This window comes from Poeciliopsis prolifica, unplaced genomic scaffold (genome assembly GCF_027474105.1).
Source record: "Poeciliopsis prolifica strain line A6 unplaced genomic scaffold, Auburn_PproV2 SCAFFOLD046, whole genome shotgun sequence".
Taxonomy (NCBI): Eukaryota; Metazoa; Chordata; class Actinopteri; order Cyprinodontiformes; family Poeciliidae; genus Poeciliopsis; species Poeciliopsis prolifica.
In genome coordinates, this window is record NW_026562421.1 from 4,140,487 (window position 1) to 4,160,000 (window position 19,514).

Genomic DNA, 19,514 nt, shown 5'->3' on the forward strand with positions numbered 1-19,514 from the left:
ATGTGACCAACTGATCCCTCACATGTCACATGGGACAATAGTTCAGCCAACGACCTTGATTCTGTGATAAGATTCAGATATTAATATCAGACACTGAAAAGTTCAGGATCTAATGAAAAATGTATGTTTCATAATTTTAGATTCAATGATCTTCATATTAAAACTTGCAACACTAACCTTTCGGTTTCTGAAAACCACGTCCTGCCTGTTAAAAAATAAATAAACAAAAGACAAAATTAATCACAAATGGAAACGACAGAAGATTTTTACTTCAAGCTTCTTGGAGCTGTAAGCATCAAACTAAAATCTGGTTAACAACTAAACAAAAAAACTACAATTGCTAAATAAAACCAGTAAAATAATGTTTTTAACAATAGATATTCAAACCACAAAGAGAACAGAAGGTTTTCACTCACATTGATTTCCAGGATGAATCCACAGAGGAACAAAGTAAAAAGGATGAATTTCATCTGTATGAAAGCAGGAAACATTCAGTTACTCTGAGATATGACTGAGAAAAACTCAATGATTTTATGAAATATTTATAACAATCTGCTGAACTAAATGACATACATTTTAATTCATAAATATGAACATAAAAGCTTTTAGTAAGATTTAAACTTACTGTTCCTTCTTTGTACGCTTAAATCTCAGCATATCAAAAATGCAACTATAGGTTGACATCATCCAGTTTTAGTCAAATCTTACCTTGTGATGAAGAATCAAAGCAGCAGCAGGACTTTCTGGAAGCAATGTGTCTTCAACAGGGGAATGGAGGGTTTATAAACCTTCACTGATGATCTGGCAGGGGAAGAAAATATTTTACTCCAACAATTCAGCCTGCTGAGTTTTTCTGATCAGAAGTTCAGGTTGGTGATGGGTGTGTCACACCTGAAGCCATTTCTCCTCATTCCTATTGATAAATCATTGATCATCTCTTTATAGCCCCAGCCCAGCTCGCAGGTCACACCAGACTGAAAATGATGGGATGAAAAACCCAGTTGGGTTTTAGATACTGGCTGCAGCAGCCAGGTGGGATTTTCTGTTAACAAAGATTGTTGGCCTTGATGTGGACCGTGATTCTGTCAGCCGTCTCCATCTGCTCTCTGGTTTCATACAGGAATCATAAACCATTGATGTCTTTATCAGCTCTATGAAATCCCAGTCATTTTACTCTTGGATGAGTTTAATACATAAAACCCTCCTAATATCTCTGGAAACATGTTGGAGCTCACGATTCCTTCTGAATTTGCTTTTCTCAGTTTTGTCAGATTGTGGACAAATTTTAGTGTCATGTAAAGTTGATCCCAGTAAATACAAAATGTTGTTTTAAATGCTTAATTCATTTCAATCCTATGTATACAGTTTGTTGAAATATAGCTTTATTTATCATAGCCTGATGTAAATACATTTAGGAAGAGAGAAGAAATAAATCTTTGATATTTCAGTCAGGAAATGGTCAGCAAGTCGTTTCTAAGGCCTTGGGATTCTGGAAAAGCATAGAGAGAACTGTTATCTGTAAATGTGATGTGGGTGTTTCTGCAACAGAGTCTGTGCTGCTTTGTCTGGGACTGGAGGTTCATGTTTATGTTTATAATTATTTATGTTGAATGAGATCCCCATAAGCATCAGCAACATGCTGTAAACTACAAAAGGATTAAAATATCTGGTGTGGATGGTGTGATATCTAATGATAAGAGCTCCTTCTCACAGACAAAATGTTTAAAGCAAACTTTTTAGGAAAATAAAGCATTGGTTTGTTTAGCAACAGTATAAAATACAACCGGTTTTTCCAAACTACCACCTTAAGCATGATGTTAACATTCTGACTTCTAGGAAACAGAAAAAGGTAAATAAGCTCTAATAATCAGAAACGAAGAAAAGCCGGGCCGTGTTGTTCTGCACATTTTTTAAAATGTTGCCTGTAGTTTTTCTTTGTCTAATGAGTTCATTAGTCAAGGAAAAACCTATTAGTCATCGTTTAAATAATGTTTTTAACAATAGATACTAAACAACTAAACAATGCAAAGATATTGTCAGACCCTCCATCAACACAAAAAGCACAATCTTCACTCATTGCTTTTAGCAAAACTAACAAGTGAGTATTTTCTTGACTTTTGGATAAGTAACATTTAAATACCCAAAGTAGTTTTGTCCTCCAGTGTTGTCCTTATCATAAACATGCAACACGTTTCTTCAAATTAACCAACTGTTTCTTGATTCCAATGCATTTGCTAATCGCAGATCTGTTGTGAAGTTGCATTTTTTTCTAACAAATTCTTTAGAAATTTGCTTAGGAGTAAAAAGTGACATTTTTTATATTATATTTTTGAAGTTTTTAACAATGTGTTTCTGGCAACTGTCTCAGCTGACAGAGCGTTTGTGGTTTTAGATTTAATTGCTGTCTTTGACACAGTGGCATTAAGTTTTAATTACAGAAATAATGCAGCTTCAGGTTAAAATCTTATTTGGTAGAACAAACTATGTGTCAAGCTTTGTAGGGTTTTATCTCTGCTTTTTCAGTCTGGGGTCCCATTATATTGAGCTTCACATTCTGTTTATATCTGCGACCTTTTGGTTCTATTCCTGGAAATGTGGAGTTTTATCTTCCTCTTATGAAGAGAAGTATTTTTTCACATTTCTTGATGACATGAATGCGTGGTGTAGTTTTGTATTTACCACCCCAGATTTCTGCACAGTAACTTAAACAGGCCAGATCAGCGAACATGTAAAGCTTTTCGCTCCAAGACTGACTCAGTCAGTGATGTATTTTGAGACTTTTCTTTGAATATTTCAAATGTTGGATTTCCAACTCAGTTTATCTTTAAAAATGATTCTTAGAGATGAGTTTTTATGAACTGCTTCAATATTCACACCACCTTTTTGTATTTGAATTTCTGTATTTGATTGAAAGTTCCCAAAATAGCAATATTTATGTTTGGTTCAAGAACAGTTTATTTTCATCAAATGATTAAGTTAGTTATTTTATTATAGTATTTAACAGGTAATGAAATTGATCACACTGTTGGCATTGACTTTAATCCCATTCCATCTCTATATGCCGATTTAATAATTATTTTTCTAACCTATCAGTGTCATAAAGTGGTGTGGTGGCGGTGGTGAGGCAACACGCTGGAGACCCAGGTAAAGTGAGTAGTGAATATTTAATGAAAACAAGTCCACAAAAACACAGTCAACAGAGTCCGCGGCCAGGCAGCACGGCTGAGCGGAAGCCAGGGCTCAACGCCGGTAGCAACTGGTCATACAGGCGGCTAACAAAAACAAAGGCAGACAACGACGTGCAACGACAAGGACCCGACGAGGGACAAAGGACACAGGAGGGACTAAACACACTGAGGGTAATCAAGAGAACGAGACACACCTGGGAGTAATCAAGGGGAAGTCAGGACAACGAGGAGACTCAGGACACAGAAACTCAGAATAAAAACACAGAAAAACATGGAACATGACAGTCAGAGGCCTTCTGTAATTCTTCTGCTTTTCATCCTTCTATTTGTTAATTCAACCATCATTCCTTTCATCTGGTTGTTCCTGATTACATCTTGAATTACTAAACTCTGCAAAAAAAAAAATCATCTTAAAGGGACAAACAAAACAATCCGGATCATGATCAAAAATATTTTGCTCTCTGAATCAGAAACAAGCAACCTCTGCTAACATCAGGCCACAGTCAGCAGAACCAGCAGAACACACTCAGCACTGAACTGACAGAGAAAAAAGTTGACGTTCAAGAACAGCTGATCCAAACAGTTAACCTGACACATCCCTACGTCACCCATTACCAGCCTGGACTTCTGGTCTGAGAACCTCAACAGGATGAATTGTTGCCTGGATAAAGACATTTTGTTCCTCTGTCAGATCATCAGTGAAGGTATTTAAACCCTCCATTCCCTGGTTGAAGGCACACTGCTTCCAGTGAACCTGGTTTCTGCTGCTGCTGCTTTGATTCTTCATCACAAGGTAAAATTTGACTCATCAAACCCAAAACTAAAACCTGCTTACAATTCTGTTCTTCTGATATATTTTATGATAAAATCTAGTTCTGATTGTCAGAAACATAAAAACTTGTTTCCATCATGTTCGTATGGATGGATGAAATGTATCATTTGGTTCAGCAGCTTGTTAAAAATATAGAAAATCATCTAATATTTTCAGTTTTATCTCAGAGTTACTGATGTTTCTTATCTCCATACAGATGAAATTTGTTCTTTTTACTTTGTTCCTTTGTGGATTCATGCTCAAAGTAAATGTGAGTGAAATCTTTCTCTTCTGTTTGCTGTTTAGAAAATCAGTTGTTATTAATGTACTTTTAGTGTTTTTATCTCTTTATTTTGTCCATATGTGAAACAGGCAGTGAAACACTGAAATGTGTCTGTATGAACTGCAGATAAACGATGATAACTTTATCAACTCTAAAAACTTTGAAGACAAAAATGTTTTTCAAAAGTAATTATTTTTTATATGTCTCTTTTAATTAACAGGGGAAAAGTTCATCAGGAGGTTTGTGCTTTAATGTTTCTGGTGTTTGGAGTTCACAAGGTGGCGCTGCAGGTTTCAGTATGAAGACAAGCTGGGCATGAAGGCTGATGTTGAACGTTCATCATTTATTGGATCTAAAACTGCTAAACACAATTTGGACTTTTCCGTGTCCTGATATTAATATGATCTGAATGTGTCATATGCAGAATCCCTCCCAGAGGAAAAATCCCTCGTGGCATGTGAGGGAACAGTGGCTCGACTCTACTGTGGTAAGGTCACTGGTTTCACTGGTCGGTTCTGGAGCATTACACCATGAATACATTCAGGTTTTCAACATTTCCTCTTGGCTCTGGCAGAAGAAGGTCAGGCTATCTATGTGACCAGTGCTACATATGGACGCACTGACAAGAAGAGGTGCAGCGCTGGGAGACCTGCTGACCAGCCAAAGAACACCGAGTGCTCCACAGACGCAGGGAAAGTTGGTGAGAGGTACAGAGCTTCAGTGTTTCCTGAAGGTTTATCAAACTGGATGTGAATGAGGAGGTCTAAGAAAGGCAAATCGCTGACTTTGACCCGAATCCACAGGTGCAACGGGAAACAGTGGTGTAAAGTCAAAGCCAGGAACTATGTGTTGGGAGATCCCTGCTATGGGACCTACAAGTACCTGGAGGTGGAATATATTTGTTACGGTGAGTTCAGGCTCTCACTTCACAAAAATCTTTCTCAAAACAGGAACAGCTTCAACAAGTTGGTGCAACACAAACAACAACTTTATGGATGCTATTTTTGCTCATTTTAATGTTGTGTCTCTTCTAAACAAAAATCCATCAGTAGCAGCTTTATTCACTTTGTTCTTTAGCCTGATTAACAAATCCAGGATATTAAATTAGCAAATTAATACAAAATATTAGTGTTTTCATTAAACATTAAAAAATTATCTGGTCTAAATTCAGTTTTTATTTTTATTTGTTTATTTGTTAAAGGCGTTTTTCCTTCCTTTCATCCATTTTTGGTTTTAAATGTAAAAGTCATGATAATCGAAAAATTATAATTTCTTCAGACTTTGAAAACCCTGACCGATCTCTTCATGACACTGTCTTTGTCAGAGGCTTCTCCAGGCTCACTGTAACACTGACTGCTACAAGAGATCTCTTCTGCCAAAAGCAGTTATCATCTACACTGTAAAATCTAATTAGTACCAATACTTCAAAAAGCTTGTAAATGGACTGCACTTAGCCAAACATATTTTAAGTTGCATCAAAAAGTGCATCCTTTGTTTTGAACATTTACAGATTAGTTAAAGCAGCTCAACCCATCAAGCACTTAAATCAAGAACCACATGCCTCAAATTTCTATGCATAAATCAAAAACAGGTTCCAATCTTCTAAGTTAAAATTCAGAAATACTTTATTGGTGCATTCTGACTGAAGACACTTTTTCCCCAAGACAGTCAGAAAAGGTTGTCAGAGTTGTCAATATTTTACTTGATTTTATAAATAATCCTGTGCCTCATCATCTTTATTATGTCCAGATGTTCCCCAGTTGTGCCCAGAATAGAAGCAGAAGTCGCCTTCTTCTTCAGGATGCCGACGAAGGCTCTGATGCTGCTGCCCCAACAGATGACGCAGAGGGCAACAGACTGAGAGAAGATCTGCAGCATTCTGCTGCAAACCTGGAAGAATCTTAGCTCCCTCAAGAAGCTGAATGAAAATAATCTGAATTGCAATTAAACATAATAAATAAAGTAATAGAGTTAGTTTGAAAATATTTTTATTTTCATTTCTGTAATATAAAGATTAATGACAGCCTTTTTGTTAAACTGCTTCTTTGGTAAACTACTTCACCCAAAATAAGAGAAAATTCAGAGAGGAATATGTTTGTGGCCTTACATTAAATAATTCAGTTTTTAAGGTTTATAATGTATTCCTCTCACTTCACAGGAGCCAGGCTGGTAACTGAACTCTGCTGGCAAACTGTTAGCATGCAACCCTTATCAGTGTTTGTAGTTTGTAACAAATAGATCCATGAATGACTTTTTGTTTTTTCACCTTCAGTGAAATGTTGGTAAAAACAAACTGAATGTTCCCATAACTGAGTGGCTCTTAGATGCTTATATGAAAACTTACCAAGCAGGTTATGTAGAAGTCACTGGGACCACTACGAACTGAAACTGGGAGAACTCAAAGGACAATAATTCACATGGTCATCACATCTAGAAGTGGAAATTAATGACTAGTTTTACGTGACTCAATTCTACACCAACCAGTTCTATTTCAACCAGCTCTACATCACCAAGGTCTACATCAACCGCACAACTTCACCCAGTTCTACAGTCCTTTACTGAGATAACAGACTTTAAACTCCAGCTGGTCGTTTATAAATTACTGAACAGATCAAAGATGTGCTGCTGCTGGATCAACCTTCAGATCTCTCAGGTTGTGGTTCTGATTCTTCTCTGCATCCAGAAAACAGAAGCGAACATGGACCAGCAGCAATCAGCTTCTATGCACCGCAAACCTCCAGCAAATGCAACCCAGGCAAAGCAATCAGTTTCTTTAAATCAAGGCTAAAACCCACCAGTTTAAAGTTCCTTTGAGCCATGAACAATTAAACATTGATCAACATGATACTGAAGATTATTGATTATATTTATAATTGCTCCGTTTTTATGGCTTTTGTTTTTTAATAATGTAAAAGTCTTTGGACGGATTTCATTTGGTGAAATGTGGTATACAAATAAACTTTATTGATTGGCAAAGACAACGAGAACGCCCAAAAATGTGACATTAGTTTTGTATTTAGGTTTCTATGTAAAATGAAACATGTTTGCGTGGCCATTTTGTGGGGACTTTCCATTGATTTCCATTAATTTCTACAACCTAAACCTTACCCTTAACCTTAATCAGAACTTAATTCACGTGTTGGTCCTAAATCTGAACCCTGACTAAAATACAGCATTTTCCCTGAGGGGACCAGGCTTCGGTCCCCACAAGGAGCAGCGGGTCCCCACAACACTGTACATGTCACGAAAACCCAAAAGGTAATATAAACAAACTCACAAACACACACACACGCACACACATACGCACACACACACGCACATACACACACACATACACACACACCCACCCACCCACCCTCACACACACACGCACACACGAACACACGCACGAACGCACGCACACACAGGCCGGTCTGTCAGGAACTCCAGGCCTCTTTCTCCACAGTTTGCTCCTGGGCTGCTGCATAATTAAGATAATAAAAACTCCAGAGGACAAACTAATCTGGATATTTAAATCTCATCTCTGAAAAGTGAAGTAAAGACTAATTTATTAGTTTTGCTGAAGGCAATGACTCAAGATTGTGCTTCTTGTGTTGATGGAGGAGTGTGTAAATGGCTTTGCAATGTTTAAGAGCCTTTCCTTCACTGAGGAGCTCAAGTAGTTGAAGGAAAACTCCAAGGAATCTTTAAAGTAACGTCCAGAATGGCCAGGTCCACTTTACATGTGACCAGGGAGAATAAGGGGACGGGTCAGAAGGTGGTCAATCCTGAAGCTACTTCTTCACTTTTCTGATTATTAGAGCTTATCTAACCTTTTTCTATTTCCTAGAATGTTAACATCATGCTTAAGGTGGTAGTTTGAAAAAACCGGTTGGATTTTATACTGTTGCTAAACAAACCAATGCTTTATTTTCCTAAAAAGTTTGCTTTAAACATTTTGTCTGTGAGAAGGAGCTCTTATCATTAGATATCACACCATCCACACCAGATATTTTAATCCTTTTGTAGTTTACAGCATGTTGCTGATGCTTATGGGGATCTCATTGATAAATAATTATAAACATAAACATGAACCTCCAGTCCCAGACAAAGCAGCACAGACTCTGTGCAGAAACACCCACATCACATTTACAGATAACGGTTCTCTCTATGCTTTTCCAGAATCCCAAGGCCTTAGAAACGACTTGCTGACCATTTCCAGACTGAAATATCAAAGATTTATTTCTTCTCTCTTCCTAAATGTATTTACATCAGGCTATGATAAATAAAGCTATATTTCAACAAACTGTATACATAGGATTGAAATGAATTAAGCATTTAAAACAACATTTTGTATTTACTGGGATCAACTTTACATGACACTAAAATTTGTCCACAATCTGACAAAACTGAGAAAAGCAAATTCAGAAGGAATCGTGAGCTCCAACATGTTTCCAGAGATATTAGGAGGGTTTTATGTATTAAACTCATCCAAGAGTAAAATGACTGGGATTTCATAGAGCTGATAAAGACATCAATGGTTTATGATTCCTGTATGAAACCAGAGAGCAGATGGAGACGGCTGACAGAATCACGGTCCACATCAAGGCCAACAATCTTTGTTAACAGAAAATCCCACCTGGCTGCTGCAGCCAGTATCTAAAACCCAACGGGTTTTTCATCCCATCATTTTCAGTCTGGTGTGACCTGCGAGCTGGGCTGGGGCTATAAAGAGATGATCAATGATTTATCAATAGGAATGAGGAGAAATGGCTTCAGGTGTGACACACCCATCACCAACCTGAACTTCTGATCAGAAAAACTCAGCAGGCTGAATTGTTGGAGTAAAATATTTTCTTCCCCTGCCAGATCATCAGTGAAGGTTTATAAACCCTCCATTCCCCTGTTGAAGACACATTGCTTCCAGAAAGTCCTGCTGCTGCTTTGATTCTTCATCACAAGGTAAGATTTGACTAAAACTGGATGATGTCAACCTATAGTTGCATTTTTGATATGCTGAGATTTAAGCGTACAAAGAAGGAACAGTAAGTTTAAATCTTACTAAAGCTTTTATGTTCATATTTATGAATTAAAATGTATGTCATTTAGTTCAGCAGATTGTTATAAATATTTCATAAAATCATTGAGTTTTTCTCAGTCATATCTCAGAGTAACTGAATGTTTCCTGCTTTCATACAGATGAAATTCATCCTTTTTACTTTGTTCCTCTGTGGATTCATCCTGGAAATCAATGTGAGTGAAAACCTTCTGTTCTCTTTGTGGTTTGAATATCTGTTGTTAAAAACATTATTTTACTGGTTTTATTTAGCAATTGTAGTTTTTTTGTTTAGTTGTTAACCAGATTTTAGTTTGATGCTTACAGCTCCAAGAAGCTTGAAGTAAAAATCTTCTGTCGTTTCCATTTGTGATTAATTTTGTCTTTTGTTTATTTATTTTTTAACAGGCAGGACGTGGTTTTCAGAAACCGAAAGGTTAGTGTTGCAAGTTTTAATATGAAGATCATTGAATCTAAAATTATGAAACATACATTTTTCATTAGATCCTGGATAGCTGAACTTTTCAGTGTCTGATATTAATATCTGAATCTTATCACAGAATCAAGGTCGTTGGCTGGAATATTGTCCCATGTGACATGTGAGGGATCAGTTGGTCCATCAAGTGTGGTAAGGTCACTGGTTTTACTGGTTGGTCTGGAGCATTACAGCATGAATACATTCAGATTTCCAACATTTCCTCTTCTATCTTCCAACAGCAAGTGGGGCGCTATTTCTGATCAGCGTTAGATATGGACGCACCGATCGGATGACGTGCTCCCAATTTATTCCTGGCGAACGCACAAAGAATACTAATTGTTCTGTGAATGGAGCTTCAGAACTTGAGAGGTACAGAGCTTCAGTCTTTGTTAAAGGATTTTCAAACAGAATATTAATTAACAAATCCAAGAAACACCAAATCACAATTTCAAGAAAACTGATTTTGATCTGGATCCACAGATGTGCGGCGGAATCGGAGTGTACTGTCTCAGCCAGTAATTTTGTGTTTGGAGATCCCTGTCCTGGAACCTACAAGTACCTGGAGGTGCTTTATATATGTCAAAGTGAGTTTATGGTCTAACTTCAGTGCAGTCTTTTTATATTCAATAACAACATTGAAAAACATTCATGTCACATTTGTTTTATCCAGGTGATTTAAATTGCCTTCCTTTATCAAAAGGAAACTCCATCAATAACAGCTTCATTTTTAATGTTCTTAACCTTATTAACAAATCCAGATATTTAATTGGCAAATTAATTGACATAAGTTTTTTTTCTACATTTATCCATATAAGCAAGGTTACATTTTTGCATTTTAATTTTCATTCATATAGTTTTTTTTATGTATTTATTTTATTTATTAATTTGTTTATTCTTGTTTTTTGATTCCTCTAATTTCTTCCTTTTTGTATAAAACACGTAGCATCACATCATAAAATATCCAGACTTGGAGTTTGGTTGCCATGTTGATCCTGTGGAGCAGCTTTTGTCCAAACTCTGCAGTATCGTTAAAACTTTTCCCTCAACAGCTGTAATGTTCCAGTCCAGCTCAGTAACACAGTCAGTAGCGCTAATGCCTTGCAGCAACAAGGTCCTGGGTTTGAATCCCAGCCTGGGTCTTTCTGCATTTATTTAGAAAGAATACATTTAATTTTTGCATCAAAGCCAGAAAACCAGCCTTGAGTCTCCAAATGCCTTGTTGCAGGTTTAGAACTGGTGATATTTTACTTTCTGATGTCTAAAATGCATTCTGCTGAGATTATATTGATATTTTCCAGATCCATTACCACGTATTTCTCCCAATAACGACCATCAGATCTGATGTGCTGAGAATGAAATGCATCACAATCAATAACATCTACAGACCTTGTGATCCACTGATGTGCAGCTTCATCTCTCTTCAGTGTCTTCTAGTTTTCTTTACATTTTATTTGTTTTTCTTCCCCAATCTTCATCCAACTTTCGTCAATAAACCTGACATGCATTTACATTTTGCTCAATTTGCCTTTGTTCGCTACAAACAGCCTGATGGGGTGAAAACTTTGACAAACTCCTTCCAAACTATGAAGACAGTTAAAAAACGGTTTCCAGTCTGAAGGAACATGTGGAGGAAGTTGGTTGAATGTCTGTGAGAACGCTGTCAAAAAATCATCTGGATCAGATCAAGATGGCCGCCAACCAGACGCGACACCTTCAGGACGTTTAAACAGTCAATAATTGAGAATCACTGCTCTGGAGTGAGTTTGCTGCACTGAAAGTAAAGGGGCAGAATAATATTTCATGCTTCACTTTGCAGTTTTTTATTGTTAAAAGTTTAAAATATCCATTAAATGTAATTCCATCTGAGAATTGTGTCCCACTTTTTATTGATGCTTCACAAAATAATGTTTTAGATCGTTATGTTTGAAGCCTGAAAAGCGGCAATAGATTGAAAAGTTCAAGGGGTTTGAATACTTTCGCAAGGAACTGTAATTCAAAATAAAACTAAAAACAAGACACATACACACCAATTAACCCTAAAATAAACACATTTATGTGAACATCCTACTTCGGCCAGTGACTTATCATCTTGTTTTTTTTATTTTGATCAGGAAGAAAATATATATTTAAGAGTTACATCCACAGCGCTGATTATGTGACTGATTACTGGTGTCTGGATTCTCCCTCAGAGAGAAAAGCTCTGCCATCCAGGAGGGACTCAGAGTAGATCCGCTGCTCCTCCACATCGAGAGGAGCCAGTTGAGGCTGGGACTCTGGTCAGGATGCCTCCTGGACGCCTGCCTGGTGAGGAGTTCACGTCCCACCGGGAGGAGGGGAAGACAAGGACACGCCAGAGGGACGATGTCTCCCTGCCGGCCTGGGAACGCCTTGGGATTCCCGTGGAGGAGCTGGAAGGAGAGGCTGGGAGAGGGAAGTCTGGGCCGCCCTTGTTAGGCTGCTGACCCCGCGACCCGACCCCGGATAAGCAGAAGAAAATGGCACTGAGAATGTAATGCCTGTTCCTGGTTTCTCCATTGTCACTGTATGGTGTTTTTATGATCTTTTATTTTTGTGTTTTTATGATGTAAAACACTTTGAACTGCCTTGTTGCTGAATTTAGCTTTAATACAAATAAAGTTGATTGATTGATCCCTTGTGTGTCAGCAGTGGTCTGATAAGCCTCTAAAGTTTCCTTCATGTCTTGCTGTGAGGTCAATTTGTGCTCAAGTTATTTTGTTACTCACTCAGTTAAGGCTGTTATCTTGCCCTCTGTTTAGTTCCATTTTATCATTTTATTTTTTACATTTCTTAATAGTTTACAGAGTAGGATGGCGTTGGGAGTACAAGTCAAAGGATTTTAAAGTATCTTCCAAACTTTGGGAACCTGGTGGCTCAAGCATCTGGTCTCTGATGGGTCATGATTTCACTTGTTTGACGTTACCATGGAGGTTTACAGACAGATTTATTTCCTCTATTAATTGTATTTTACTCTAAAGTTTATTATCTTTTTCCAAAGAAATAAACTGACATGACAAAAAAGTTTATTGATGCAACAGATTTATTTGAAAAAAGATTTTATCCTTGTATCTTCCAGCAGCGACGCCATCGAGGCCTGACATCCTGGAGGAAGTGACATCACCAGTGAGAAGGTCACATGGTCATGTTGGATTTCTCAGGAAGAGGAAAGAGGAGTTAGCGTCTTTTGGCACAGATGGAGTAACTCCTTGCGGTGCATGGTGCATCATTCATGTCTCCTGAAGAGAAATAATGATAATAATTATGATGATAATAATAATAATAATAATAATAATAATAATAATAATAATATAAATAAAATTTTTCAGCAGCTGTTGAATCTGTTTGGGATACAAACCCAGAAGGTCCTAAGATTTATTAAAATCATCAGATTAACTAATTATTAGCTATATGCTGCATAGCATCGTTAGCTCTGTTCTCAGAGTTTCAGAATGCTCACCTAGCTCGTAGATCTCCATGCAGTGTTCATTTCCACCAGAGTTATCTGGTTGCCCCTTGCCCCACTGGGTGAAGCTGAACTTTGACCCATCATTCCAGCCACACACCCTCCTGAAACCAAGTGGTTTTTAAGCACATAGTTTATGATACATGCATTTTATTAGGTTCCAACACACTGAGGACTGCAGCTGTCCATCTCTGAGGGTATATAAGGTGTCCAAAGTTCACCTCAGGGGACATTTTGTAACCAGGAATAATTTTACATCCCCAAAGATCATAATCTAAATAAAATCCACCAGCACAGGTGGTTTATGCAAAGACAATTTTAATATTTTATTGCAAGATCCATTCATCCATCCATCGATCCTTTGCTTATCTGGTCAGAGGTCGGAGACCCAGATTTCCCTCTCTCTGCCCCTTTTCCCAGCCACTCTGGGTAAAAAGCAAACAATTTGCTCTAACCATCCCTCACTACCAAAAAATTAAATAAAAAGAAAAAACTGACCTTGACGGCATCATAGCCTCCGAGCCAGGTCCTCTGGTACGATCCTTTCTCAAATCTGATCAGCTTCTGGAGGAAAGTGAATTCACCTTTGTTGTGGACGGAGGCCAGATTTCCACCATATCTAATGCAGGCACGCTGAGAAAACAAACAAAAATCAAAGTACAAACCATAAACACTGAAAAGCAACAAACAGCAAAATTAAGTTAATAAAAAAGAAAAAAATCTGATTTAATTGTTAAAGTTTGTTCGACTCTTCTGAAGACAGACTTGTAGCGACACTTGATGGCTAGCAGCACATTTTGTTGCTCTGAAACTCGTTTCATTGAACAACGTCTGGAAAATGAGTCGTTTCTTTTCTCTGTATTGTCTTTACAGTCCTGATTTTTTGTGCTGGTGGATCACAACAGGTTGCAAGCAAGGGCGTAAATCCCAGCAAATTATTGGAGGGAAAAATAAACAGGAAGTTTTCTTAAGACCAATTTTAGGGGGTCGGAAAAGAAATCTCATGTAAAATGTGGTTTAAAAACGTCTCAAAGCTTCTAAACCACAGATTTGCTAGTTTTGATTTCCAAACCATAACAAGATTCAGTCAAAGTGATGAAACAACAAACTGCAGTCTGATTTTTATTGATAATATTTCACTCTATTGAGCAGTGAAAATAAATACAAAGTTTACATCTTTTGCTTTAAGTTACTTACTGGAGGGTTTTATGTTTAGCACTGTTTAGCTGTTGCTCCTCCTACACTTTGGACTGAACCATTGTTCTAATAATGGTGGGGGCCTAAAAATTCCTTCTTATTTTTGTCTTAGATGAGACAGATTTACTTAATTCTTTGTTTCTCTTGCCTTTTCATATTGTTTAAATGCAACATTTATTCAATGATACTTTGGGGGGAGTACAATTCTAGACTTTTCCAATATTTGGGGGGTTAAGGGAGAACCTGGACCCTCAACAGGCTTCTTCTTGTTAAAGGGAAGTTTTCCTTTCCACTGTCGCTACATGCATGTTAGATATGAAGGATTACTGTAAAGTTAACAAGAAAACACAACTGATCGTCCTGATGTATCACTAGGATTTATTGAAATGCTTATTATTGAGCTGAATTGATTATTTAATAGTGTCATGAAGTGAAAGTTGTTTGTGAATTATGGTACATTCAAATTAAACAAAAGCATTCAAAAGGAAATTCTAGATTCCAGATTAAGCTCTCAAAAACATTAAGGAAATTACAAACTGATTATTTATAAAAGAAATGTCTGGTCAGACAGGGCAGATTAATTAAAAAGTTAAATAAATAAAGTGGCAGATTTACAACTAGCATAAAATTAACTGTTTTTTGCCTTAAGCAGTGATTTTTTTACTGTACCTCAGCAGTAGCCCAGTCAGTTTGGTTATTCTGGAAGATGAAACAGCGATTTCCATAATTATTCCAACCACGTGGGCATGAACGAGCTGGGAAATGCAAAGAAGTGCAACAGATCCTAAATAAAAGCTAAACAATATTTATTATCAAAATGAATTTGAAGAAATTATATATCTTATCAAATGGAACAGAGACGAGCAGCAGAATCCTTGTTCTTCATAAATGAATGACAATGTATTAAAGCAGCTATGTTGTTGATGAGTATCACATTTAGACTTCTGTGTAATTAATCAACAATCCATCATGAAGTCAAAATGTAACAAAACTGTCAGCTTCCTTTCCGTCAGATGGAAATACTTACCACATGCAGCCTGTGAATAGAGAGAACATAGAGATTAATAAAACCATATGTCACTCAAAACTGCTAATCTAGCTGAGTTTCATCAATGTTTTTATCCTACAATTAACTTGGATGAACATACTAAAGAAAAAAATTATATGGCAGACCCAAACCCTACGGTCTGCCTTACCCTAACCCTGACCCTAACCCTAACCCTAACCCTAACCCTAATCCTATTTTTATAAATATATAAAGTCCTGTATCTGTTTATCCATATCAAATGAGAAACTTCTCACAGAGCATCAGAACCCAAACGTTTCAGAAACTTTTATTACATCAGATCAATTTTAAAGTGCTGTAACCAAACATATTCATAAAAGGTTGAGTGAAAGAAAAACAGTCCCTATGCAATAGTTCAGAAATTCAAGCAAAAGGAGCCCAGACCGGGTGCTGAGAGCTTAGAAACTGTCAAGTTTAAAGGTACAAAGCATTTATTTAGAGGTGAGTACAATTAATTGGTAGATAATTTTTAACTACACAATTTTAATATTCTGTACATTTTAACAATATTGCATGTATTTTTTCAACTTTAAACAAAGTTCCAGAGGGAGTTTTAATAGTCCAAATAGTGAGCTTTGTGAAGGTCTTTTAAGTTTAAAGACCTTTAACTCACAGTTGCAGTGCCTATATGTATGTAACTGTCTGTCAGTCCTGCTCGCTGTTCACCTGCCAGCAACCAATTAGCTGTTTTATCATCCAGCTGCTGACTGACCTGATTAGACTCACCTGGTGGAGCGCCACCTGCAGGGCAGCAGGTTGCCCTTACAGTAATGAACAGAATCTTTTATCATCAATCAAATGTAATATTCAACTTTTTGGAAACACTAAATTTTGGGTTTTCATTCTCTGTGAGTCGCAATTATCAAATGCAAGATGTAATATTTGACTGTATGTGTAAGAAAATCTATATGATATAATGAGTTTGAATGTCTGACATAAATACTGAACTTTTCACAATAACTTTATTTTAAATGTTTAATACAGTAACTCTTCATTCTGTGACTCAGCTTCACTCTAAACATTTCCTCAATAATATTTTATAATGTTTTCCATTTGAGAAAAGAAGAAGGCAGACTCACATCGGCTCCGCTCCAGAGAACGCAGCTCAGAGAGAGGAGCAACGCCAAGTAGAGAACTGAGGCCATCTGAGGGACAATCAGCACAAATATTCACTTTTTCAGGAATAATGAATTTACAAAGCGGTCATATGTATTCACACCAACCATGGCTAACTAGCCATGGTTTACACTTGTTCTTATCAAACCTGAGGAAGCACTAAGGTTTGATGACTTATGTTCAAATCCATCAACTGCAGCAGGAAGCTCCAGCCAGCAGAGCACAGCTAACGAGGCTAACGAGGCTAATGAGGCAGCTGGAACACTGACTGCTAAGCATGCTGCCAATGTACCTGAGATATTTAGAGAAAGTTTAGGAACATCTTGCAGTCGACTTCCAAGTATTTCTTTGTGACCTTGGACTCTTCAGCTGAAGGTATCAGGACAAGAGCGTCAGTGACCTTGAGTCCAGTGCTAACGTTGTTAGCCACTCTGAGATGCTTAAAGCTACAATTCGGAGCTACAGGAGGAAAACAGGCTGAAGCTGAAACTTCCTGACAACAAAAGGACAAAAGGCATCAAACAAACAAACTAAGTGAGCTGAAGGTCTTTTCTTAGCCGTGGGCCGAGACTCTGAATATTTTAGGCAGTACAGTGGAACGAGGCTGAGCTGACCTTTAGATGACCTCCTATTTGTCTTAGCAACTGAAACCCGGTGAACCGTAGCAGCAGGGAGATGCTGGACTTTTGTAGAAATTTATTTCTGATCACAAGTCATCACCAAGTTATGCTGATGCCTTGCTTTTCTATGTTTCTGACCTGCTGAAGTCAAAACTCCAGATATTAAATCATGTTGGAAAAATGTCTGTAAAAACATTTCAAATGAAAGCAAACAGATTGTTTTTGGTCCACCTTTATTTAACAGCAAGAAGAGAAAGCCCACCTACATATCTAGGTAAATAGAACCCCATTAGGATGCAGCATCAACCACCCGGAAAAAAGTCCTCACATCTATAGAAACATATTTTCATGTTTGCTCAGATTTTTGGTCTTTTCTGAGACAAATGAAGAAACTCCCTGACTGACCAATCACTGCATTGTTGCTAAAGACGAGCGCGAGTCCCGAGACATTGTTGGTTGTAGTCAGTATCTGATGATATGACAAAAGATCTACTTGAATTTTAAAAGCAAAGCGATAAAGAAGAGCAGCTCAACGTTACCGTTCTTTGGGTTGTGAGCAGTGAAGTCGTCTCAGCAGCAGGACCTGGAACCAGGATGATCAGGGATGGAAGTGCAGACTTTAAATACCCTCACTGGGTGTGTGACCATCATCTGTCATCACTGATAGGGCAAATAATTAATATTTCCACAGTCTACATTTCATGAACATGTACAAATACAAAAGTATCAGCTAACATGATGAAACTCCCACAGTCAACAAGCTGCTGTTGGTTAAAGTCTCATGTTGTAACTGTTTTACACGCAAAGTTACTGCAAAATGTTCTATGTTTAATTTTGACCTGCTGGCATTTTTGTTCTGTATAAATATCAATAAAATATGGAACAAAATAAGTTATAAATGAATCTGCTGTCAGATTTACACATTATATTATCAACTTTCACTGTTTATTTCAAAGTTTAAGGTTTCATTTCATTTATAGAAATGACAGATATGATTATGACATTTTTAGCCAAGAATGGTTGGAAATGTGTATTTTGGGTTAATTCTGCATTCAATAAATCCATTACTATCTGCTATTGTAGTGGCAGATTTTGTTCTTGATGTGCTTCAATTCTTCATAATCATCAATCTGTCTGGATTTGAGTTTTCTGTTTATTTTGAGTTTCTGAGTTTGAGTTCTCCATGTTGTCCTGTCTCCCCGTCCATTGTTCCCAGCTGGGTCTTGTTCTGTAATTACCCTCTGTGTAATACTCCACAGTCTGTATTTATGGAAATGTTGTTAAAGACTGACAGGGCAGTCTGTGGTAACCATGGATGGATGGATGGATGGATGGATGGATGGATGGATGGATGGATGGATGATGGATGGATAATGGATGGATGGATGGATGGATGGATGGATAAATGGATGGATGGATGGATGGATGGATGATGGATGGATGGATGGATGGATGGATGATGGATGGATGGATGGATGGATGGATGATGGATGGATGGATGGATGGATGGTTGGATGGTTGGATGGATGGATGGATGGATGGATGGATGGATGGATGGATGGATGGATGGATGGATGGATGATGGATGGATGGATGGATGGTTGGATGATGGATGGATGGATAAATGGATGGATGGATGATGGATGGATGGATGGTTGGATGGATGGATGATGGATGGATGGTTGGATGATGGATGGATGGATGGATGGATGGTTGGATGATGGATGGATGGATGGATGGATGGATGGTTGGATGATGGATGATGGATGGATGGATGGATGGATGGATGGATGGACGGATGATGGATGGATGGATGATGGATGGATGATGGATGGATGGATGGATGGATGGATGGATGATGGATGGATGGATAATGGATGGATGGATGGATGGATGGATGGATGGATGGATGATGGATGGATGGTGGATGGATGGATGGATGGATGATGGATGATGGATGGATGGATGGATGATGGATGGATAGATGGATGGATGGATGGATGATGGATGGATAGATGGATGGATGGATGATGGATGGATAGATGGATGGATGATGGATGGATGGATGGATGGATGGATGGATGGATGGATGGATAATGGATGGATGGATGGATGGATGGATGGATGGATGGATGGATGATGGATGGATGGATGGATGGATGATGGATGGATAGATGGATGGATGGATGGATGGATGATGGATGGATGGATGGATGGATGGATGATGGATGGATAGATG

General features: G+C 37.8%; 2 protein-coding genes and 3 long non-coding RNA genes across 6 annotated transcripts in view; 2 read left to right on the plus strand and 3 right to left on the minus strand.

The window, feature by feature from the left end:
- Positions 1 to 318: 318 nt before the first annotated feature.
- LOC129377060 (uncharacterized) lies at positions 319 to 948 on the minus strand. The gene is made up of 3 exons (XR_008607875.1): positions 892 to 948; positions 709 to 801; positions 319 to 470 (listed from the first exon to the last, which is right to left on the minus strand). It is a non-coding gene; the product is annotated as an uncharacterized LOC129377060 (long non-coding RNA).
- A 2,844-nt stretch (positions 949 to 3,792) lies between these two features.
- Positions 3,793 to 6,295, plus strand: LOC129377048 (L-rhamnose-binding lectin SML-like). 2 transcript variants are annotated; one of them, XM_055056774.1, is made up of 7 exons: positions 3,793 to 3,981; positions 4,217 to 4,270; positions 4,503 to 4,521; positions 4,707 to 4,769; positions 4,857 to 4,989; positions 5,086 to 5,189; positions 6,032 to 6,295. In XM_055056774.1, exons 2-7 carry the CDS (start codon positions 4,217 to 4,219, stop codon positions 6,055 to 6,057), a joined length of 399 nt encoding a protein of 132 aa, XP_054912749.1. In that variant the 5' UTR covers positions 3,793 to 3,981; the 3' UTR covers positions 6,058 to 6,295. The 2 variants fall into 2 exon arrangements, with proteins under 2 accessions (XP_054912749.1, XP_054912748.1); XM_055056773.1 differs by having other exon boundaries at positions 3,793 to 4,270.
- A 2,705-nt stretch (positions 6,296 to 9,000) lies between these two features.
- Positions 9,001 to 9,619, plus strand: LOC129377061 (uncharacterized). The gene is made up of 3 exons (XR_008607876.1): positions 9,001 to 9,040; positions 9,131 to 9,223; positions 9,461 to 9,619. It is a non-coding gene; the product is annotated as an uncharacterized LOC129377061 (long non-coding RNA).
- Positions 9,620 to 12,853: 3,234 nt separating this feature from the next.
- LOC129377006 (galactose-specific lectin nattectin-like) lies at positions 12,854 to 16,330 on the minus strand. The gene is given in 7 exon segments (XM_055056732.1): positions 12,854 to 12,915; positions 13,271 to 13,368; positions 13,370 to 13,380; positions 13,775 to 13,909; positions 15,143 to 15,268; positions 15,501 to 15,510; positions 16,266 to 16,330. Coding segments are annotated over 7 exon segments (507 nt in total).
- A 247-nt stretch (positions 16,331 to 16,577) lies between these two features.
- LOC129377056 (uncharacterized) overlaps positions 16,578 to 19,514 on the minus strand; it is a 5,472-nt gene continuing 2,535 nt past the window's right edge. The window contains exons 2-3 of the long non-coding RNA XR_008607871.1: positions 17,815 to 17,935; positions 16,578 to 16,684 (exon numbers count right to left, since the gene is read on the minus strand). This is a non-coding gene — a long non-coding RNA (uncharacterized LOC129377056). The remainder of the gene's footprint in view (positions 16,685 to 17,814; positions 17,936 to 19,514) is intronic.

What these genes read in the sequence shown, in the direction of transcription:
- LOC129377048 (XM_055056773.1), top strand. Translation starts at nt 4,196, where the DNA reads ATGTTTCTTATCTCCATACAGATGAAATTTGTTCTTTTTACTTTGTTC. An exon ending in GCAGGGAAAGTTGGTGAGAG is followed by an intron (nt 4,990 to 5,085) that starts GTACAGAGCTTC and finishes CCGAATCCACAG; the next exon opens with GTGCAACGGGAAACAGTGGT. An exon ending in GGTGGAATATATTTGTTACG is followed by an intron (nt 5,190 to 6,031) that starts GTGAGTTCAGGC and finishes TATTATGTCCAG; the next exon opens with ATGTTCCCCAGTTGTGCCCA.